We start from the raw sequence: 16,682 nt of genomic DNA, 5'->3' as shown, positions 1-16,682 counted from the left end.
TTCTACTGATATTCTTACAAATAATTTTGATGAACTTCAAGTTGAATTCGATATTCATGATAAAGCATACAATCTTTCCTCTTCTCCATATTATACAGAAAATTCATTCAAAGACTATGCTAAATTGATTGGAGAAGATGATGTTTTTATTTTGCATTTGAATATAAGAAGCGCTAACCAAAACTTCGAGAAATTACGATTATTATTAAAAAATACACAGTTTGCCAATCCCCCAATTATTGCTCTTACCGAAACTTGGTTCACGGAAACCCCGAATTCCTTATGCACCCTCCCGAATTATGATATTGTTATAAACAATAGGAAAAATAAAATTGGAGGTGGACTAGCATTATATATTCCGTCTTCATTTGATTATGCAATTAGACATGAATTTGAATATATGAATGAAATCATCGAATCCTTATTTGTAGAAGTAAAAATTCAAAAAGATAAGAAAACTCTAATAGGTGTCATCTACAGACCTCCTCAAACTTCTTGTATAGAAGATTTTTTACTTGCTACTAATGAACTTTTGCAAAACGGAGAATTGATAAATAACAATTGTATCATCACTGGTGATTTCAATATTAATCTCTTGACCAGTAATCACTCTTTAACAAATGATTTCCTTGAATTAATGTTATCTTCTACTTTTTTGCCTATTATTTCTAGACCAACCCGTATTACTGATCATTCTGCTACGCTTATAGATAATATATTCTGTAACTCTCATCCTCTTCCGAAAGCTGGCATTGTAACGACAGACATATCCGATCATTTTCTTATTTTTACCCATATCCAAACAATGCAATCACTCGCAAAAATGGAAAAGAAATATAGGATCTGTCGCAACTTTAGTGATAAAAATATTGAACGCCTTCAAGAAGATTTAAGCTCTGTTAATTGGTCTGACGTTTATAACTCGAATGTGAATGTCGATGACTCATTTGACATATTTTTGAAATCTTTCAATGACTGCTTAGATTCTTGTGTTCCTTTAAAGAAATATCGAAATTACGATTATAAACGTGTTCCAAAGCTCCCATGGGTTTCAAAATTGATATTAAGGTCTATAAATCGGAAAAATAATCTGTATGTTTCTTATATATCAAATCCAAATGATATTTCAAGGAATAGATACACGTCTTATAAAAATACCTTAACAACTACTCTCCGAATAGCAAAAAAGAAGTTTTATTCAGAAAAATTAAATTCATATAAAAACGACCTTAAAAATACATGGAAAACAATAAATGGGGCCCTAAACAAAATTAACAAATCTAATGCTGTTCATAAATTATGTGTAGATGGAAATATGGTTGAAGATACTCATTCTATAGCAAATGAATTTAATACATATTTCTCTCAAATTGGACCAAAGTTAGCTGGAAATATTATGCCTGTAGAAAATTCGTTTAAGGACTTTTTGGATAAACAAAATGAAAGTTCAATATTTCTTACTCCAGTTCATAGAGAAGAATTACTTGAGATTGTATTTAATTTGAAAGCAGAAAAGACTCCCGGTTATGATGGCATTACAAATAGAGTTGTGAAAAACATTATACATTCTCTTGCTGATCCTCTGCTTCATATATTTAATTTATCGTTGTAGCTTGGCCAGGTCCCAAAGAAGATGAAAATAGCTAAAGTTATACCCATTTTCAAGAAGGGAGACCAATTAATTACTAGTAATTACCGCCCAATATCTTTGTTAACTTCGTTCTCAAAAATTCTTGAAAGGATAATTTATAAAAGGACAGTTGCTTTCCTTAAGAAATATAGTATTATATGTGATAATTCGGTTTTAGAGAAAAACATAATACAACTCATGCTATATTGACATTAATAAATAAAATATCTACTTCTTTTGACGATTCTGATCACACCGTAGGGTTATTCCTCGACTTCTCAAAAGCGTTTGATACAATAGATCATGAAATACTATTATGTAAGCTATCAAATTATGGTATCAGAGGGACAGCTTTACAATGGTTTAGGAGTTATCTTACTGATAGAATTCAGTTTGTTACAGTAAATGAATCAGAATCTCCAACAAGGCCAGTTTCCTGTGGAATTCCACAAGGTAGTATTCTTGGCCCTTTGCTATTTGTACTTTATGTTAATGATATGAAAAATTCATCTCATGTTCTCTCATTTATTCTCTTTGCTGATGATTCCAATATTTTCTTTACACATCATGATCCACATGTACTTGTGAGCACTATGAATGCAGAATTTAAAAAAGTAACAAACTGGATTAAAGCCAACAAACTGTCATTGAATCTGCAAAAAACTAATTATATGCTTTTTAGTCATTCATTGAAACATCTACCGCATCAAATACTTTTAGATAATACTGAAATCAAAGAAGTGCAAACAACAAAATTCTTAGGTCTTACTATTGATCACAAGCTTACGTGGAATGCTCATATCAACAATATTTGCAAAACTGTGGCAAGAAATATTGGAGTCATCAATAAGCTTAAAAACGCTCTTCCAGCACAGGCGCTATCCATGTTGTATTGTGCATTAATTCTACCATATCTTAATTATGGAATTCTGGCATGGGGTAATGCCTCTCAAACGAGACTCAATAAAGTCTTGCTACTTCAGAAAAAAGTACTGAGAATAATATGCAATATGTCCTTTAGAGCTCATACAGATGAATTGTTTCGTCATAAACGTATCCTTAAAGTCAATGACCTGTACCGCTTGCAACTATTCCAATTCATGTATCAGCTAGATAGAAATAGTGTACCTAATGTCCTACAAAAGAAATTTATGAAAAACAATACTTTACATTCATATAATACGAGACATTCAAATGACTATCACTTACCCAAAAGTAGAACAGTATTTTCTAGCAAAACTGTATTTTTCACAGGACCAAAACTCTGGAATTCTCTGGACAGAGTAATAAAAGAGGCAGCTAATCTAAACCGATTTAAATTACTCATCAAAAAATTTATTCTGAATTCTTATTGATTCAATCAAATATTTTGTGAACCTCATACTTACCCACGGTAGTATTGATTATTTTAAAGTCAATATTTAATTTTGTATATAGTGTAAATACATTTGTGTTACAGTGTTTATATATAATTTTATAGAATTTTGCTGATTATTTTACTCTACTTATATCATATTACCCTTGTATAAAATTTTGATAGGGGGTCTACATTTTACAAGCTTTGCTTTTTAGTAGGCCCCTCCACTTTTTTTCATTTCATTGCTACGTTTCAATCCTGTGTGTTATGCATTTTTCCAGTGTTAAAATGATTTATTATAAATGTACTTTGATGATTGTGGAATATGAATATATCAATAAATAAATAAATAAATAGGAATGCTTGTCAATGGTACCGGGTTTTTTTTATATTTGTTATAAGGGTAGGGTTTCATACGCCAATACTTGTTAAGGGGTGCATTTTCAGAACATGGAAAATATATGTTTAGGGTGCTTTTTCAAACCCAATGTTCACGCATGGTATCCACTGGTCAATGGAAGTGCCCCCCCCCCCCCCCCCCCCACCCTGATAAAAAGTTAGCTGAATAACAACAGTAACATGCCCGGAAAAAAATGGATTTTATCTTCCACAGATTTTAAATAGCGCCATCTGTATGTCGATTAGGAAACAGTTTTTCTCGGGGATTCCCCGTGACGCGTTGCAGGAAGTGTCTGTCGACATCGGCCATTTTGGTAATTGGCCGCGTACTCTACAAACTCTTCTTCCTCATCTATTCCGAACTTTGACAGTTCATTGGTGGTCATTGTTTTCATCATCATGGAGACATCCACTATTAAAATGCTGGGATGTTGATCAAGTGTTCAGAATCAGTCGTTAAACAACAAGATCTACTAGTACTGGCAAAATTGACTGGAATCTATCGAGTTCACAAATCACATTTGTTGGCCTACGGTCATGACGGTATATACAGTTGCATTGACCATGCTGGCTAGAAGAACCTCGTAACCGGTCGTTCGTAGACGTATGATGAGTGCTGACTGGGAAGAATGATCAGATAATATTCTGCAGGTCATACAGGTGAGATGATCGAGATGTTCTTTTTCTATTAATTGCTATGTAGTAAGAATATATCTTCTTATAAACATGTAGAGAATGATAATGATCATGATGATGCCGAGTTATTACAGTTTCCTGGTCTGAGTCTGACACACTCATTTCTATTCTGCCTGTGGGGAATCTATAGGTAGGACTATGGTGTGCCAATGCTGTACACAACACAAACTTAGTTTAAAAAATCATTAAAATATCACTTTTGTGACCAAAAATATTCGTTTCCATACAGTTGCAATTAATTTATCATTAGTAACTTGGGGGTAATTTTTTTATTCACCAGAGCGCTCGAAAAGTTGAATTTTGGGCATATTTTTGTATACGCCCTCTATTGGTGGAAAGTAATATGGCACTACAATTTTGATTTTTCAATCTCTGTTTTTAATTAAGAACAAATAATTTAAAGATTCAAATGTAATTAATAGCCAAGTTATATGATGAATAGCTGTACTGGAACCTGACAGTGTAAAAAAATCAAGCATTTGTCTCAAAGGAAAAGAGAAAATGAGCCAAACATTGCCAACCTTATTTCACCACACAGGGAGGAGTAACAGAGAACAAGGTTATATCATAACCTTGTTCATAGAATGAGTGGGTCTGACACACTCACACAAGCATGCGAGGTTAGTTGTACTAACCTCGCACAACGCATGTCATTTCATAATGAATTATGACGTTTTCATTCATCACATGAATGTGAGAGAATGACACAAGCCAAAATCTTGACATTATACTAAATTAATTTATCTAAATCTTATCATTTTCATTAATTTTTAAAATATGCTCCAAAATATATATAAATAGGGATTTTAAACGCTTACCTTCAAATCTCAGCCAAGATACTCCGTCCGATCCTTAATACTGCGGTAGAAATTACGCAAACAACAATCGAAATGCGAATTTTTCCTATCGAACAGTCTAGATTCAAGTCAATGGCGCATAATAGGAAATTGTACCAAAAAATCAACACAGGTTGCATCTCACGTATAATCGCTGATGGCGCTACATCATAAAATAACGCTGAACAGCGAAAAAAATGCGGAGCGCCTAGAACGCAACCAGCAGTACAGCTGATCTGACGTAAACGACGTAAACAAGCAAGTTTATTAAATAATATCGCGCGCCCTCTCTCTGTGCGTATATAGAGAAAACCATCGAATCGGCACCATGACTGCTTCGACATCAAGAAAAATCATCAATATAAGGTACCAGAAAGACAGAGAGGAATTGAAATTGGCTTCATATCGTTTTGTAAGTTTCATATCCAAAGCTTATCTTATATAAAATCTTTAGCTATCGCTAGTTTAAAACAAACGGCCCTAAAAGGCAATGCAAGTGCCGTGCCAGTGGTTATCCTGTGCACGGCGGCGGTAATGTACCCGTGGGTGAGTTTTGACCAGCACTTTCAGTCAAAGATAAATAAAGCCAATAGGCTAATGAATCTAATTAGAAGAACATTTGTTTATCTTCACATGTCACAAGGAGAACTTCTTACTCCTATACAAAGCATTGATTAGACCTCATTAGGAGTATGCTCATGCAGTATGGAGTCCATACTTAAAGAAACATTCAAGCAATAGAAAATGTACAAAGTACTAAGTTGGTACCTGAACTTAAGTAAAGAACCATCCATATGAACAAAGATTGATTCAACTAAAACTTCCTACATTAGCATATCGCAGTGTGCGAGGAGATATGATCGAAACATTTAGGTATGACCAAGAGGTAGTGCCAGGTTTGGGTCAGGTGCATGGGCCTACCAGTGGTCATGATGAAAAATTGTACATTCTGAGGTCAATCACTGAGAAATTATTGAATTTTAAATTTTATCAATATTTTGTGAAAACATTTATATGCACACCGCCATGAATATTCTGGAACGGCTCTGTCTTTTTCTTGTTGATGTAAGTAGCATGTCATGATCTTTACCTCTGGCATTTTTACCTTTGCCATTTTTACCTCTAAGTCCGCTTGTAAAACTAAGCATCTTTGTCATCCGACGACACTCCTTTGCGGTATTCCGCTGGTTATATCAGCCCAGTCAGAGAACACACCATTCACACAAACACGGTGCTGTCGACCAACAAGAAATGATTTGACCTACTCAAATATGAGCTTAGATATGCCAAATCCCTCAATTTTGGCTAAAATGTTGATTTTGAGGTGCTGCTAGGTTTGTGCTCCTCCTGGCCATGTGCATTTGCTATGAGACCTTTAAAAATGCTTAAATGTCAAGTCCACCCCAGGAAATTGCTGACTTGAATAAATATATAGAAAAAAATCAAACTAGCATAGTACTGAAAATTTCATCAAAATCGAATGTACAATAAGAAAGTTATGACATTTTAAAGTTTCGCTTAATTTCACAATTAATTAATCAATTAATTAATTGGGGTTTACAGAAATTTGCGAAAAATATATCTGATCAAATAAAAGAAAATGTCATTTATCCATAGGTGCTATACGGTATTCAATGCACGGTACATACTCCATGAATTGACCAGCATGACATATGACAAGTCCTGTGTATACCGGTAATGTCATAGAAATGAGGATCTGAGCTTTAGAATTAGATTGTGAATTGTGAATTTGATTGCTTGTCAGCTATACATGTAAATATACATGATGAAACCAGATGCAATGTAAATTGCTCATGAATATCACTTGCATATGTATGTACATCACATTTTTAGCTATATCTTCTTCATTAACCGACCCACTGTATGTTTTAAATGGGGTCAGGTAACTACCATGGTAATGCTGATCAACGGCCAATTTTAGAAAAAAGGATTCCATGCAAGTTACCATTGGATGGCAAAGTTAACGTAATGGTAAATTTTTATGCAACGGGCCGAAATAGCTACAGTGTAAATGCCATAATGCGGGGTTGACTATAATCTATTGTTTATTATATTTTCCTCTCTCTGCCCCCTGAATTAGCATATTTGACAAAACATGTCTTCAATTTCTGAGGCAAAACATATCTTCAATTTCTGAGGCATTTAGAGCTCATTTCTATGATACTTTAGTTTATATACAGGCCTTGTTATATGTCATGGTGGTCAATGCATGGACATATGTATGCAATGTAGTATGTGTAGTACTTTGTATACTGTATAACCCCAATGGATAATTGACATTTTTTTTGTTTAATAAGATATTTTGCAAATATCTGAAACCCAAAGTATAGGAATAAAAACAATATAGCTACATGTACATGAAGCTGCTTGCTATTGTTGAATTTGTATCATCATTATATCCAAGAACTCCAGGACAATGAAACCTACTTAATTTTGCCTGAAAAAAGGCTTTAAAAATTGTCAAATTTAGGTAAAATTATCTTTTAGATCTACAATGGTTTAAAAGTACTAAGTATAGGAAAAACGAATTGTCTGCCCCCCCCCCCCAAAAAAAAAACCCAACATATTAATAGACACCAAAACCATAGAAAAAAGACCACCAAATAAAGAAGTTGTGGCCAAAACAGTGATTTTGGGGGGTTTTCGCTGCAATTTTGGCCCGGCACACTTTTTTCTCGGACCCGAGACAAAAAATATTGTCATTTTTATGTTGAGATACATGACAAGGAATTAAAAAAAAACTGTTGCCATATTGAAATGACAAAAAAATAGTTTTGACCCATGTATAGCCCGCTCCTATTGGTATTATATTATTACCCCGGCTGAAGCTAAGCCGCCTATTTTAAACTAAACTTGACATACCAGAGGACCTTTATTTATCAAAATTTACTGTTGTCTTTCAAAGTTCTTTCTATTAAGCGTACATTCATACAAAATTATCTTCCAACTCCTTTTTAGAAAATACAAATTTTTCATTGTTAATGTCACAATCTTCATCTTATACAGATTTACTAGATGTACTAGATCTGTCTTATACTAAAATATCTTAAACCAAAATCTGAAAGAAAAACGAAATATCGTTATTATTTTCTCCATCTTTTTGTTATGGGGGGGGGGTATATTTTTCAAAAATTCTATCATAATCATCATCAGATATTTTATCAAAAATGTAGCGGAAAAAAATCTGGTAGCAAAATAAATTTTATTATGTACATGTATTTTATTGTTTTTTTTTTAATTTCTAAAGTATTTCTTTTTAAAAACCTTTTTGTTACAATTTCTGGAAAAATCATTGGGTACATTATTTCTCTTATAAATAGCGTCAAATTAAATGACTGTTGTCAATGAAAATGAGAATAACTGAAGATACATCTTGAGCAATTTGGTCTGACAAGAAGTTAATGTTGCATAATTTATTTTGTTACCGCATGCCCGCGCATCACAAATTTGGTCTACATGTATAAAGCTGTGCGAGACTTAAAATTAAATAGTCGGTGAGCGGCATGGTAAAAATTTGTGCAGCTGATATAGCTCGAACAATTTTGAGGGTGCCTGAAAGCCCCCCCCCCCCCCCGCAGATAAGTTAGGGTTAAAAGGAGCACCAAACCTCATTCCTGCAGTGACATCAACTAAATGTTATAGAGTTAACAAAGGGACAGGGGTATTTAGATTTCTTAGAGCTGACCTGTATTATTAACAAAATATCAATGATGAACTAAGGAAATGTAAAGGAATTGAATGAAAGCAGATAATTTTATTGTCTGCAACCGCTTGGTTACATACCATTGTTGTCTCGCCTGCGTAGCGGAGCGAGACATACTGTAGGTATCACTATTTCCGGCGTCGTCGTCGTCAACAATTGTGTTGTACACCCAATAACTTTCTATAGCTTCGAGGTGGGATCACGAAATTCATACCAGAGGTCCATCTCGGGAAGGCACAGGTCAAGTTCGAATATGAGTCGAAATGTGAATAAGGTCAAAGGTCAATGAACTTTCCATGACTGGCAGTCTGGCACTGTGCTACGTTGTACACCCAATAACTTTCTATAGCTTTGAGATGGGATCACCAAATTCATACCAGAGGTCCATCTCGGGAAGGCACAGGTCAAGTTCGAATATGATTTGAAACGTGAATAAGGTCAAAGGTCAATGAACTTTCCATGACTGGCACTGTGCTACGTTGTACACCCAATAACTTTCTATAGCTTTGAGGTGGGATCACCAAATTCATACCAGAGGTCCATCTCCTGAAGGCACAGGTCAAGTTCGAATATGAGTCGAAATGTGAATAAGGTCAAAGGTCAATGAACTTTCCATGACTGGCACTGTGCTATGTTGTCCACATAATAACTTTCTATATCTTCGAGGTGGGATCGCCAAATTCATACCAGAGGTCCATCTCCTGAAGGCACAGGTCAAGTTCGAATATTAGTCGAATGTGAATAAGGTCAAAGGTCAATGAACTTTCCATGACTGGCACTGTGCTGTGTTGTACACACAATAACTTTCTATAGCTTCCAGGTGAGATTGCCAAATTCATGACAGAGGTCCATCTCTTGAAGGTGCAGGTCAAGTTCAAATGTGAGCCGAATTTGAATAAGGTCAAAGGTCAATGAACTTTCCATGACTGGCACTGTGCTGTGCTGTACACACAATAACTTTCTATATCTTCGAGGTAGGATTGCCAAATTCATACAATAGGTCCATCTTTTGAAGGTGCAGGTCAAGTTCTAATGTGAGTTGAATTTGATTAAGGTCAAAGGTCAATGAACTTTCCATGACTGGCACTGTGCTGTGTTGTACACATAATAACTTTTTATATCTTCGAGGTAGGATTGCCAAATTCATACAAGAGGTCCATCTCTCGAAGGTGCAGATCAAGTTCGAATATGAGTCGAAATGTGAATCAGGTCAAAGGTCAATGAACTTTCCATGACTGGCACTGTGCTATTTTGTACACACAGTAACTTTCTATAGCTTCGAGGTGGGATCGCCAAACTCGTAACAGAGGTCCATCTCTTGAAGGTGCAGGTCAGGTTCGAATGTGAGTTAAATTTGATTAAGGTCAAAGGTCAATGAACTTTCACACTACTTTGTTCCTCTAGTGACATGAACTTTATGATTTTATACTTTTTAACACTAACATTTTACTTCAGAACTCAGTACTCTCTATACCTGAACCAGATTTTGTATTTTACTTGTTTATTCTTTAAAAACTGTTGTTATTTATTTAATGAGCTATAGTTCTTGGCACCATTTATAATATTCACACAAATTGGCCAATGGTACAATAGAAAAGCTGTCAAAGTTTCTTAAATGTTACCCTTCAGATTTGACATGCAGTCTCTTCATGACTGCAAGATGCAGGCGAGACAACGCTTGGCGTTTGCCTTGTCTATTTTAAAATACAGTACAAGTGACGCCGACTCAATTGATGATGTTACATCCAGCATGTGATCTCGAGCCTATTGGAGGGAATTGGGTCAAGTTTATTTGGCTGTCTGATACTATACTTTAAAAGTTATGATTATTTTTTTAAACAAAACATTTTGATATGTTTAGATACTATTATATTGAACTTGTATTGCAGGGGTCCACTAATAAGACGAGGGATCTGACCCCCCACCTACATTTTTTGTGATAATTCTGTAACGCAAAAATTCGGTGCTGCACCGTGTCATGCCTATTTTTTAAGCCTTGCTAAACTTTTGAGAATATTTGCGTCTCTTTCTGCACCCGCCTTAATCTATTACTGTGGTCTGGCATGATATTCCCCTATCCAGTCTATTACTGTCGTCTGGCATGATATTCCCTTATCCAATCATTAATACAAAGCTTGTCACAGCCTGATAAGCATAGTAGAGAGGCAGTTACCACCCCCCCCCCCAAAAAAAAAAAAAAGAGAAATTAAATAAAATATTTATACTGAAAAATATTCACAAAATTAACCATAAGTGTGCACAAAATCCTTCAATTTCACTTTAGAAAATGCAAAAGCGCTCCAATGGCAAACTTGGTTAATTTGCTCCCTGGCTTTTGAGTTTCATCAGAAATGTTTACGCCCCCCCTCCAGAAAAATTCTGTTTACGATCTTGTTCATCCCCTCCACATAAATCGACACCCATGGTAGTAGAAGTAGCAGATGAAGAATGTTATCTGTATGTCACCTGGAAATGATGTTGGGCACTCAAACTACTGGAAAACAGAACAAGTCCCCCGACAGAGCCTTGGGGTACTCCACATTCAAGTGGCCTTCTCAAAATGGTTTTGCAGGAGTGACCGGAGAAGAATTGGAAATTTTCATTTAGTTTTCTCACCCACATTTTCATGCCTTTTTCTCATTTAATCTGCTTTTAATTGAAAAAAATCAGGCAAAAATCACCAAGTACCATGACGGAGACCTTAACAGAGGAAAAACTCATCGACCTAGCAGAGGCTGTGGGTGACCATAAGAATGTATTGAAGTTCGGGTTGAAACTGGGATTCAAGAAGTCCGAAGTCAGTACATACATCAGTACAAATAGACGAAATGACAGTTTCGAAGGAACCACCTCCATGCTCTTCGACTGGAAAAGAAAGACACGGAGAGCAAACCAAATACCTGATATCATCAAGGCACTTGAAGACGCTGGATTTGCGGAATTAGTAGATGTTTTCTTCCCATCTGTAGGGGGTAAGGTGGCCTTACATATTCCTTTTAAAAATACATAAAAGCGAGATCCCCTTTAAAATGATGTAATTTAATGAATTTTATTATAAAAGTTCATTCCTTGAACTGCTCTTTGCGAGTGGGGATGTCTCTTCGGGAGAGGGAAGGGTGATGTTCTCCTTTTTAAATATATATTTTTTATGGCCTCTTCTCATTTAATTCTAATTTTAACTTAAAATATTTACGTACAACGTAATACTGGTACATGTAGTGTTCGATAATAAAAAAATAAATAAAAATTAAAGATAACTTAGAAATTATCCTTTCGTTTAGTATAACAAAATAGACAACAAGGGATCCCAAAATTTCAAAACCATGCTAAGAGGTTCTATTAATTTTGTAAAAAATAATTATTACACCAGTTTTTCATGTTACTTGATACGCTCTTTACTTCTTGATGAATCCTTTGAAGTCTTTTGGGTAGACCTTTAAGAGCTTACAAATCATACATATTGTGCACTATTTCATATTTTTCATTAATATTTGCTTTAGCTTTATTGTAAAATTAACTGTGATATACATGTACTCTCCAAATGCGTTAGATTAAATATCAGTGTAAGCACATAATGTTATATGTACCAAACCAAGGTTAGATTAATAATTTGCAAACAATAACTTTGATTTCCCTTCTGTAAAATTTTTAACACATACATATTTTGGTTTTGTCCCTATAATTGCTCTCAAATTATTTGAGAGTATAGGTATATATTTTGACAGATTTCCTGCATTTCCTAAGCAAATGAAGTCAGATAAAAGTGAATAATCAATAAATCGTTAAAGGGATACTCCGGGCTGAAGATATTCATATCTAAATAATTGTAGTAGAATGCACACAGCAAAATGTTCAAAATTTCATCAAAATCTGAAGTTATTGAATTTTAAAGTTAAGCAATATTTTTTTTGTAAAGAGTTAGATGTGTGATAATATATTTGTTCATGTCTTTGGTTAAATGAAATCTATTAAACCTGTTTGAGATAAGTTTTTTAATGGCTTTGCTTGCAGAATTTTTATAAAATGCCTTTCTGAGTGTAGTACATTAGGAATTTCTAGTGGTAGCACAGGATATAATTAATAAAGGTCAAGTCCTCCATAAGAACAAATTAATTTGAATAAAAAGATACCATTCAAACAAGCATAATGCTGAAATGTTCTCAAAATTGAACAAGATGAGAAAGTTATGATGCTTTTTTCATAGTTATTCACATTTCAGTGGTATGCAAAGAGAGAGTTCATGGCTGATGTAGCTCACTCACTATTCATTTTTTTTTCATTTTTTAAAATTTCAGTTGTTAAACATATGAGAATACAGATTTAACCACCAAAGGGTTAATTAAATGGCAATGCCATATGTTTAGGAAAGATTAAAACTTTCACATTACAATGAGGAAACAATTTTGATATATTATATTTTGTAAAATAACATACAAAAGAAATTATGAGTGAGTGATACCGATGGTTCCCTCCTTACTTGCATACCAGGAGGTTCATTGCATAAAGGTAAACCAATCATAACTTGCATGGAATCCTTGATTATGATAGGCTGTTGAGCAGTGTTACCATGGTAGTTACCATTAGATGGAAAAGTTTAATACCACAATAGTATACGATGGGGTCCAGGATGTGAAATGATTCAACAGTATTGTATTAATCCTCATTTGACCCCCTCAACAGATTTTGTCACTATGCCCTCGCGCAATTTTGTTTAACTGCGCCGCTTGCTGACTTTTTACTCTTTTGAGACCAAATTTTCGACGCCCGGATACGTGGTTTGGAAATTATGCAACATTTTATTTTGTAAGCGCATGTCAGGCCCCAGTTGTGTTTTTAAACCAAAAATTATATTTATAAATGCATTGATTATTTTTACTTTTGTTGGTTCATGATATTCATGACTTTTGGCAGCTTTTGTCTGTTAGAAATGTAAAAATTAATACTCTCTAAAAAAATAAGCATTCTACTAGCTATATTGAAAAGGCAAAAACCTACAATAAACAAATTTAGGGGAAATTTCATATAGATGCTTATTTGCATAATTAGATGATAAGAAATATAGACAATCAATATTTGGAAAATTTTACTAGATAGTCTTATAGTTTACATCTGGCTTTATGCACGTGCAAAATTACACGGTGATCGTGCAATCAGCGGCCAAGATCTGAACAGGGGTCAAATTGATCCCCCTCCCACCCCCACCCCCGTCTGAAATAACTCAGTTAAAATAGGGTTAATTGAAATATAATAATGTGATGCATTCACAATGTATTTTCCATTAAATATTTTCCTCTTTAAATTCAAATATTTTTTCCAGGGGAGGGGGGAGGCAACTTCCAATTTCACATTGGTCATTGAACTGAGACTAAGAGGTTAACATATATTCAAATACAAGTATTTTGTTGTCATTATTTGATATCTAATGAAATAATAATAATGATAATATGGTGAAATTATATAGCATTTTATATCACCATATTTTGTCCCATTTTTTTCTTTCTTTAAAATGATAAAGATGTCTCACAAGAAACTGCATCTTCAAGAGCATCAACTTCAACAGGAGCAGCAGACATGTCAGTGCCACCACAGTATGTAAACAAATCAATACTTAGTTTGTTAACAAATTATTGGGGATGTGACCAGATCGTTTGTATCTTTGAAGATCTCTCTGTCTTTAGTCTGCTAGAAAATAATGGATTAAGAAAATATAAACCTATATCATCAGATATCATACTCTTGAATATTAAGATAAAGACATTTTGGTTGTTTGTATTTTTTATATAAAAAAATTCAGTGGGAAAGGTCTTTTAGCAAAAGATATATTTTTAGTATAAGGGCAATTCAATAAAATAATCAACATTTTTGTACCTCCGACCCCATTTTTCTCAAGTTTTACTTCACTCCATAAACTGACCAAGCCATGGTTATTTGAGAGCATTACAGACTGTCAAAAGAACAAGAAATCAGAGATAGAAAATGCCATGGTGGAGGTCCCACATATAGGGTGGTCAGGCCTATATATTTTATGGAATTGCCCAAAAGAAACAAAGACACACTCTATAAAGTGTTGTACTTGTAGGGAATTATAGGCCAGGGAAGAATGTGAGAGTCATAGGAATACACAGACAGATTGCTGCATATTTCTGAAAAGATGGGAATATTAGTTTTCATTTGTGTTTTGCTACTTTGGTTAACAGTTTATGCAGCACCGTACCAAAAATTCTCTTCCACCTGTTCTAGTCTATTAATCCTGTCATGTAGGCCCTCTTTGTTCCCTATTTGTTTTAATAAACTGTGAAGATAGTGATGAACGATGCATGTCATGCATGAAAAATGTTTTTCTGTCCTTTGGTCAGGTGCTATATGCATACATGTATTGCCAGTAGTTAAAGTAATGTGATTATTATAAACATTTTTAGAAGGGATTTTGTGAGACTTTGTGTCACTTTAGAGGGGATGAAACGATTTCTTCCATAAAGTTGATAAATAATAATGAGAAAATTAAGGGATGGGGACTCGTCCCCCTACCCATGGTATCACCACCCAGAGGAAGAAAAAACTACATTTCAACTGTTTTTGTATATTTGACTAAAGGGTCTTTGCAAATGCTGCCTGACAGTTTACCTCCAAGTAAAGTAAACTGGACAGTATTTGGAATACCTGTAGGTGATTATATTTATACTTGATGCTGAATAATGGTTCACAATAATATTAACTCTTGATATTTATCATTCATTTTACAGTACCGTCAGTGAGGAAGAACTTCTGAAGTTGTCAATGGAAATTGGACCTACTTACTACAAGAGAGTGGGCGTTAACCTGAATATCTCGTTTGTGACTCTTGAGAAAATAAAGAAAGACACACAAGATACTACTGATGCTTTGATGACAGTATTCACAAGATGGAGGGATAAACATCTTCCAGACACAAACATCAGGGCTCATCTTGCAGAGGCTTTACAAAAGAGTGGTCTAGTGTCGCTGTCTCAGAAACTGATTACTGGAAATCTATTGACAGAGTCGACAGGTAAGGGTAAGAAGGATGTTAAGATGGCTACCTTCAAAAAATCAGTTAATAAATATTCTTAAAACAAAATAATGTGTACCTTTCAACTAGTGGCACTATTTCATTGAATTTATTTTATTAATCAAATATTGACAATAATACTTGCTTCTTTATAGAGGTAGGCTATAAATGGTGATGTTTCAGTTTGCTTGAACATTTTGATACCTCATCAAAATCACTCCTATATGTAAATTGAGTTGGTGCCGCGCAGAAAACAATTTTTGTCCCATGGGACCGCGCCCGATTGAAATCGCATGCATTATACAAATAAACTGACATAAATTGACCATGAATTTTTTTTTTTAAATTTATGACTGAATTAGTATCACCTACGATTAAAAAAAAAAACACAAGAGAACCAAATGTGGTCCCCAGAACTCTTTGTAAGATGGGGCCCTGGTGATCTCTCACAGCTACTCTTTCATGCTGAGGGGATGGGCTCTGATTTGACCAGGGTGAAGCCTTAGCTGTTATGGATCATATTTGACGGGCTCTCATTTACAACTATGCTCTACAACAATGAGCTGTTTAAGTTTCGAGCTCACACGACCTGTTGGCCCAATAAATGACATAAGTTGATAAAAAGTGTACAATTTTCCTCAAAAGATCAAATCTGGCATTTATTTTATTGAATTACATGTACTTGTATACAAAAATATGCATGAGGCGCATTAACTAAAAAATCACCCAAATTTGTTACACAATAGTCAATTACTTAAAATGCATTCAGACATGCCCTTGTATGGTTTATTTAGGGCCACCACCACTCAAATAACATTTTCAGGAGGCACGATCTTGTTTTGGGTCAAATCTCAATAAAAGCTTGTCTGAAAATGCTATGGAGAAGACACTGCTTAAAATTTCCTGAGGTCATTTTGTGATCATGACAAGAAACTGAATTACATGTATTGTTTACAGGTTCATGTTAATGTGTTGTTTTGCGATATCAGCACCGAATTAAAAAAAGGGCGATG

At 34.6% G+C, this 16,682-nt stretch overlaps 1 protein-coding gene across 1 annotated transcript in view; it reads left to right on the top strand.

Moving 5' to 3' along the window:
* Window positions 1-3,668: 3,668 nt before the first annotated feature.
* Window positions 3,669-16,682, top strand: part of LOC135158035 (uncharacterized) — a 34,011-nt gene continuing 20,997 nt past the window's right edge. The window contains exons 1-4 of the mRNA XM_064115295.1: window positions 3,669-4,046; window positions 11,313-11,614; window positions 14,158-14,230; window positions 15,386-15,669. Coding sequence (XP_063971365.1) covers window positions 11,332-11,614; window positions 14,158-14,230; window positions 15,386-15,669 — 640 coding nt within the window. The 5' untranslated portion in view covers window positions 3,669-4,046; window positions 11,313-11,331. The remainder of the gene's footprint in view (window positions 4,047-11,312; window positions 11,615-14,157; window positions 14,231-15,385; window positions 15,670-16,682) is intronic.

Source organism: Lytechinus pictus, unplaced genomic scaffold, assembly GCF_037042905.1.
Source record: "Lytechinus pictus isolate F3 Inbred unplaced genomic scaffold, Lp3.0 scaffold_26, whole genome shotgun sequence".
Lineage (NCBI taxonomy): Eukaryota > Metazoa > Echinodermata > Echinoidea > Temnopleuroida > Toxopneustidae > Lytechinus > Lytechinus pictus.
This window is presented reverse-complemented; position numbering and strand designations above follow the sequence as displayed.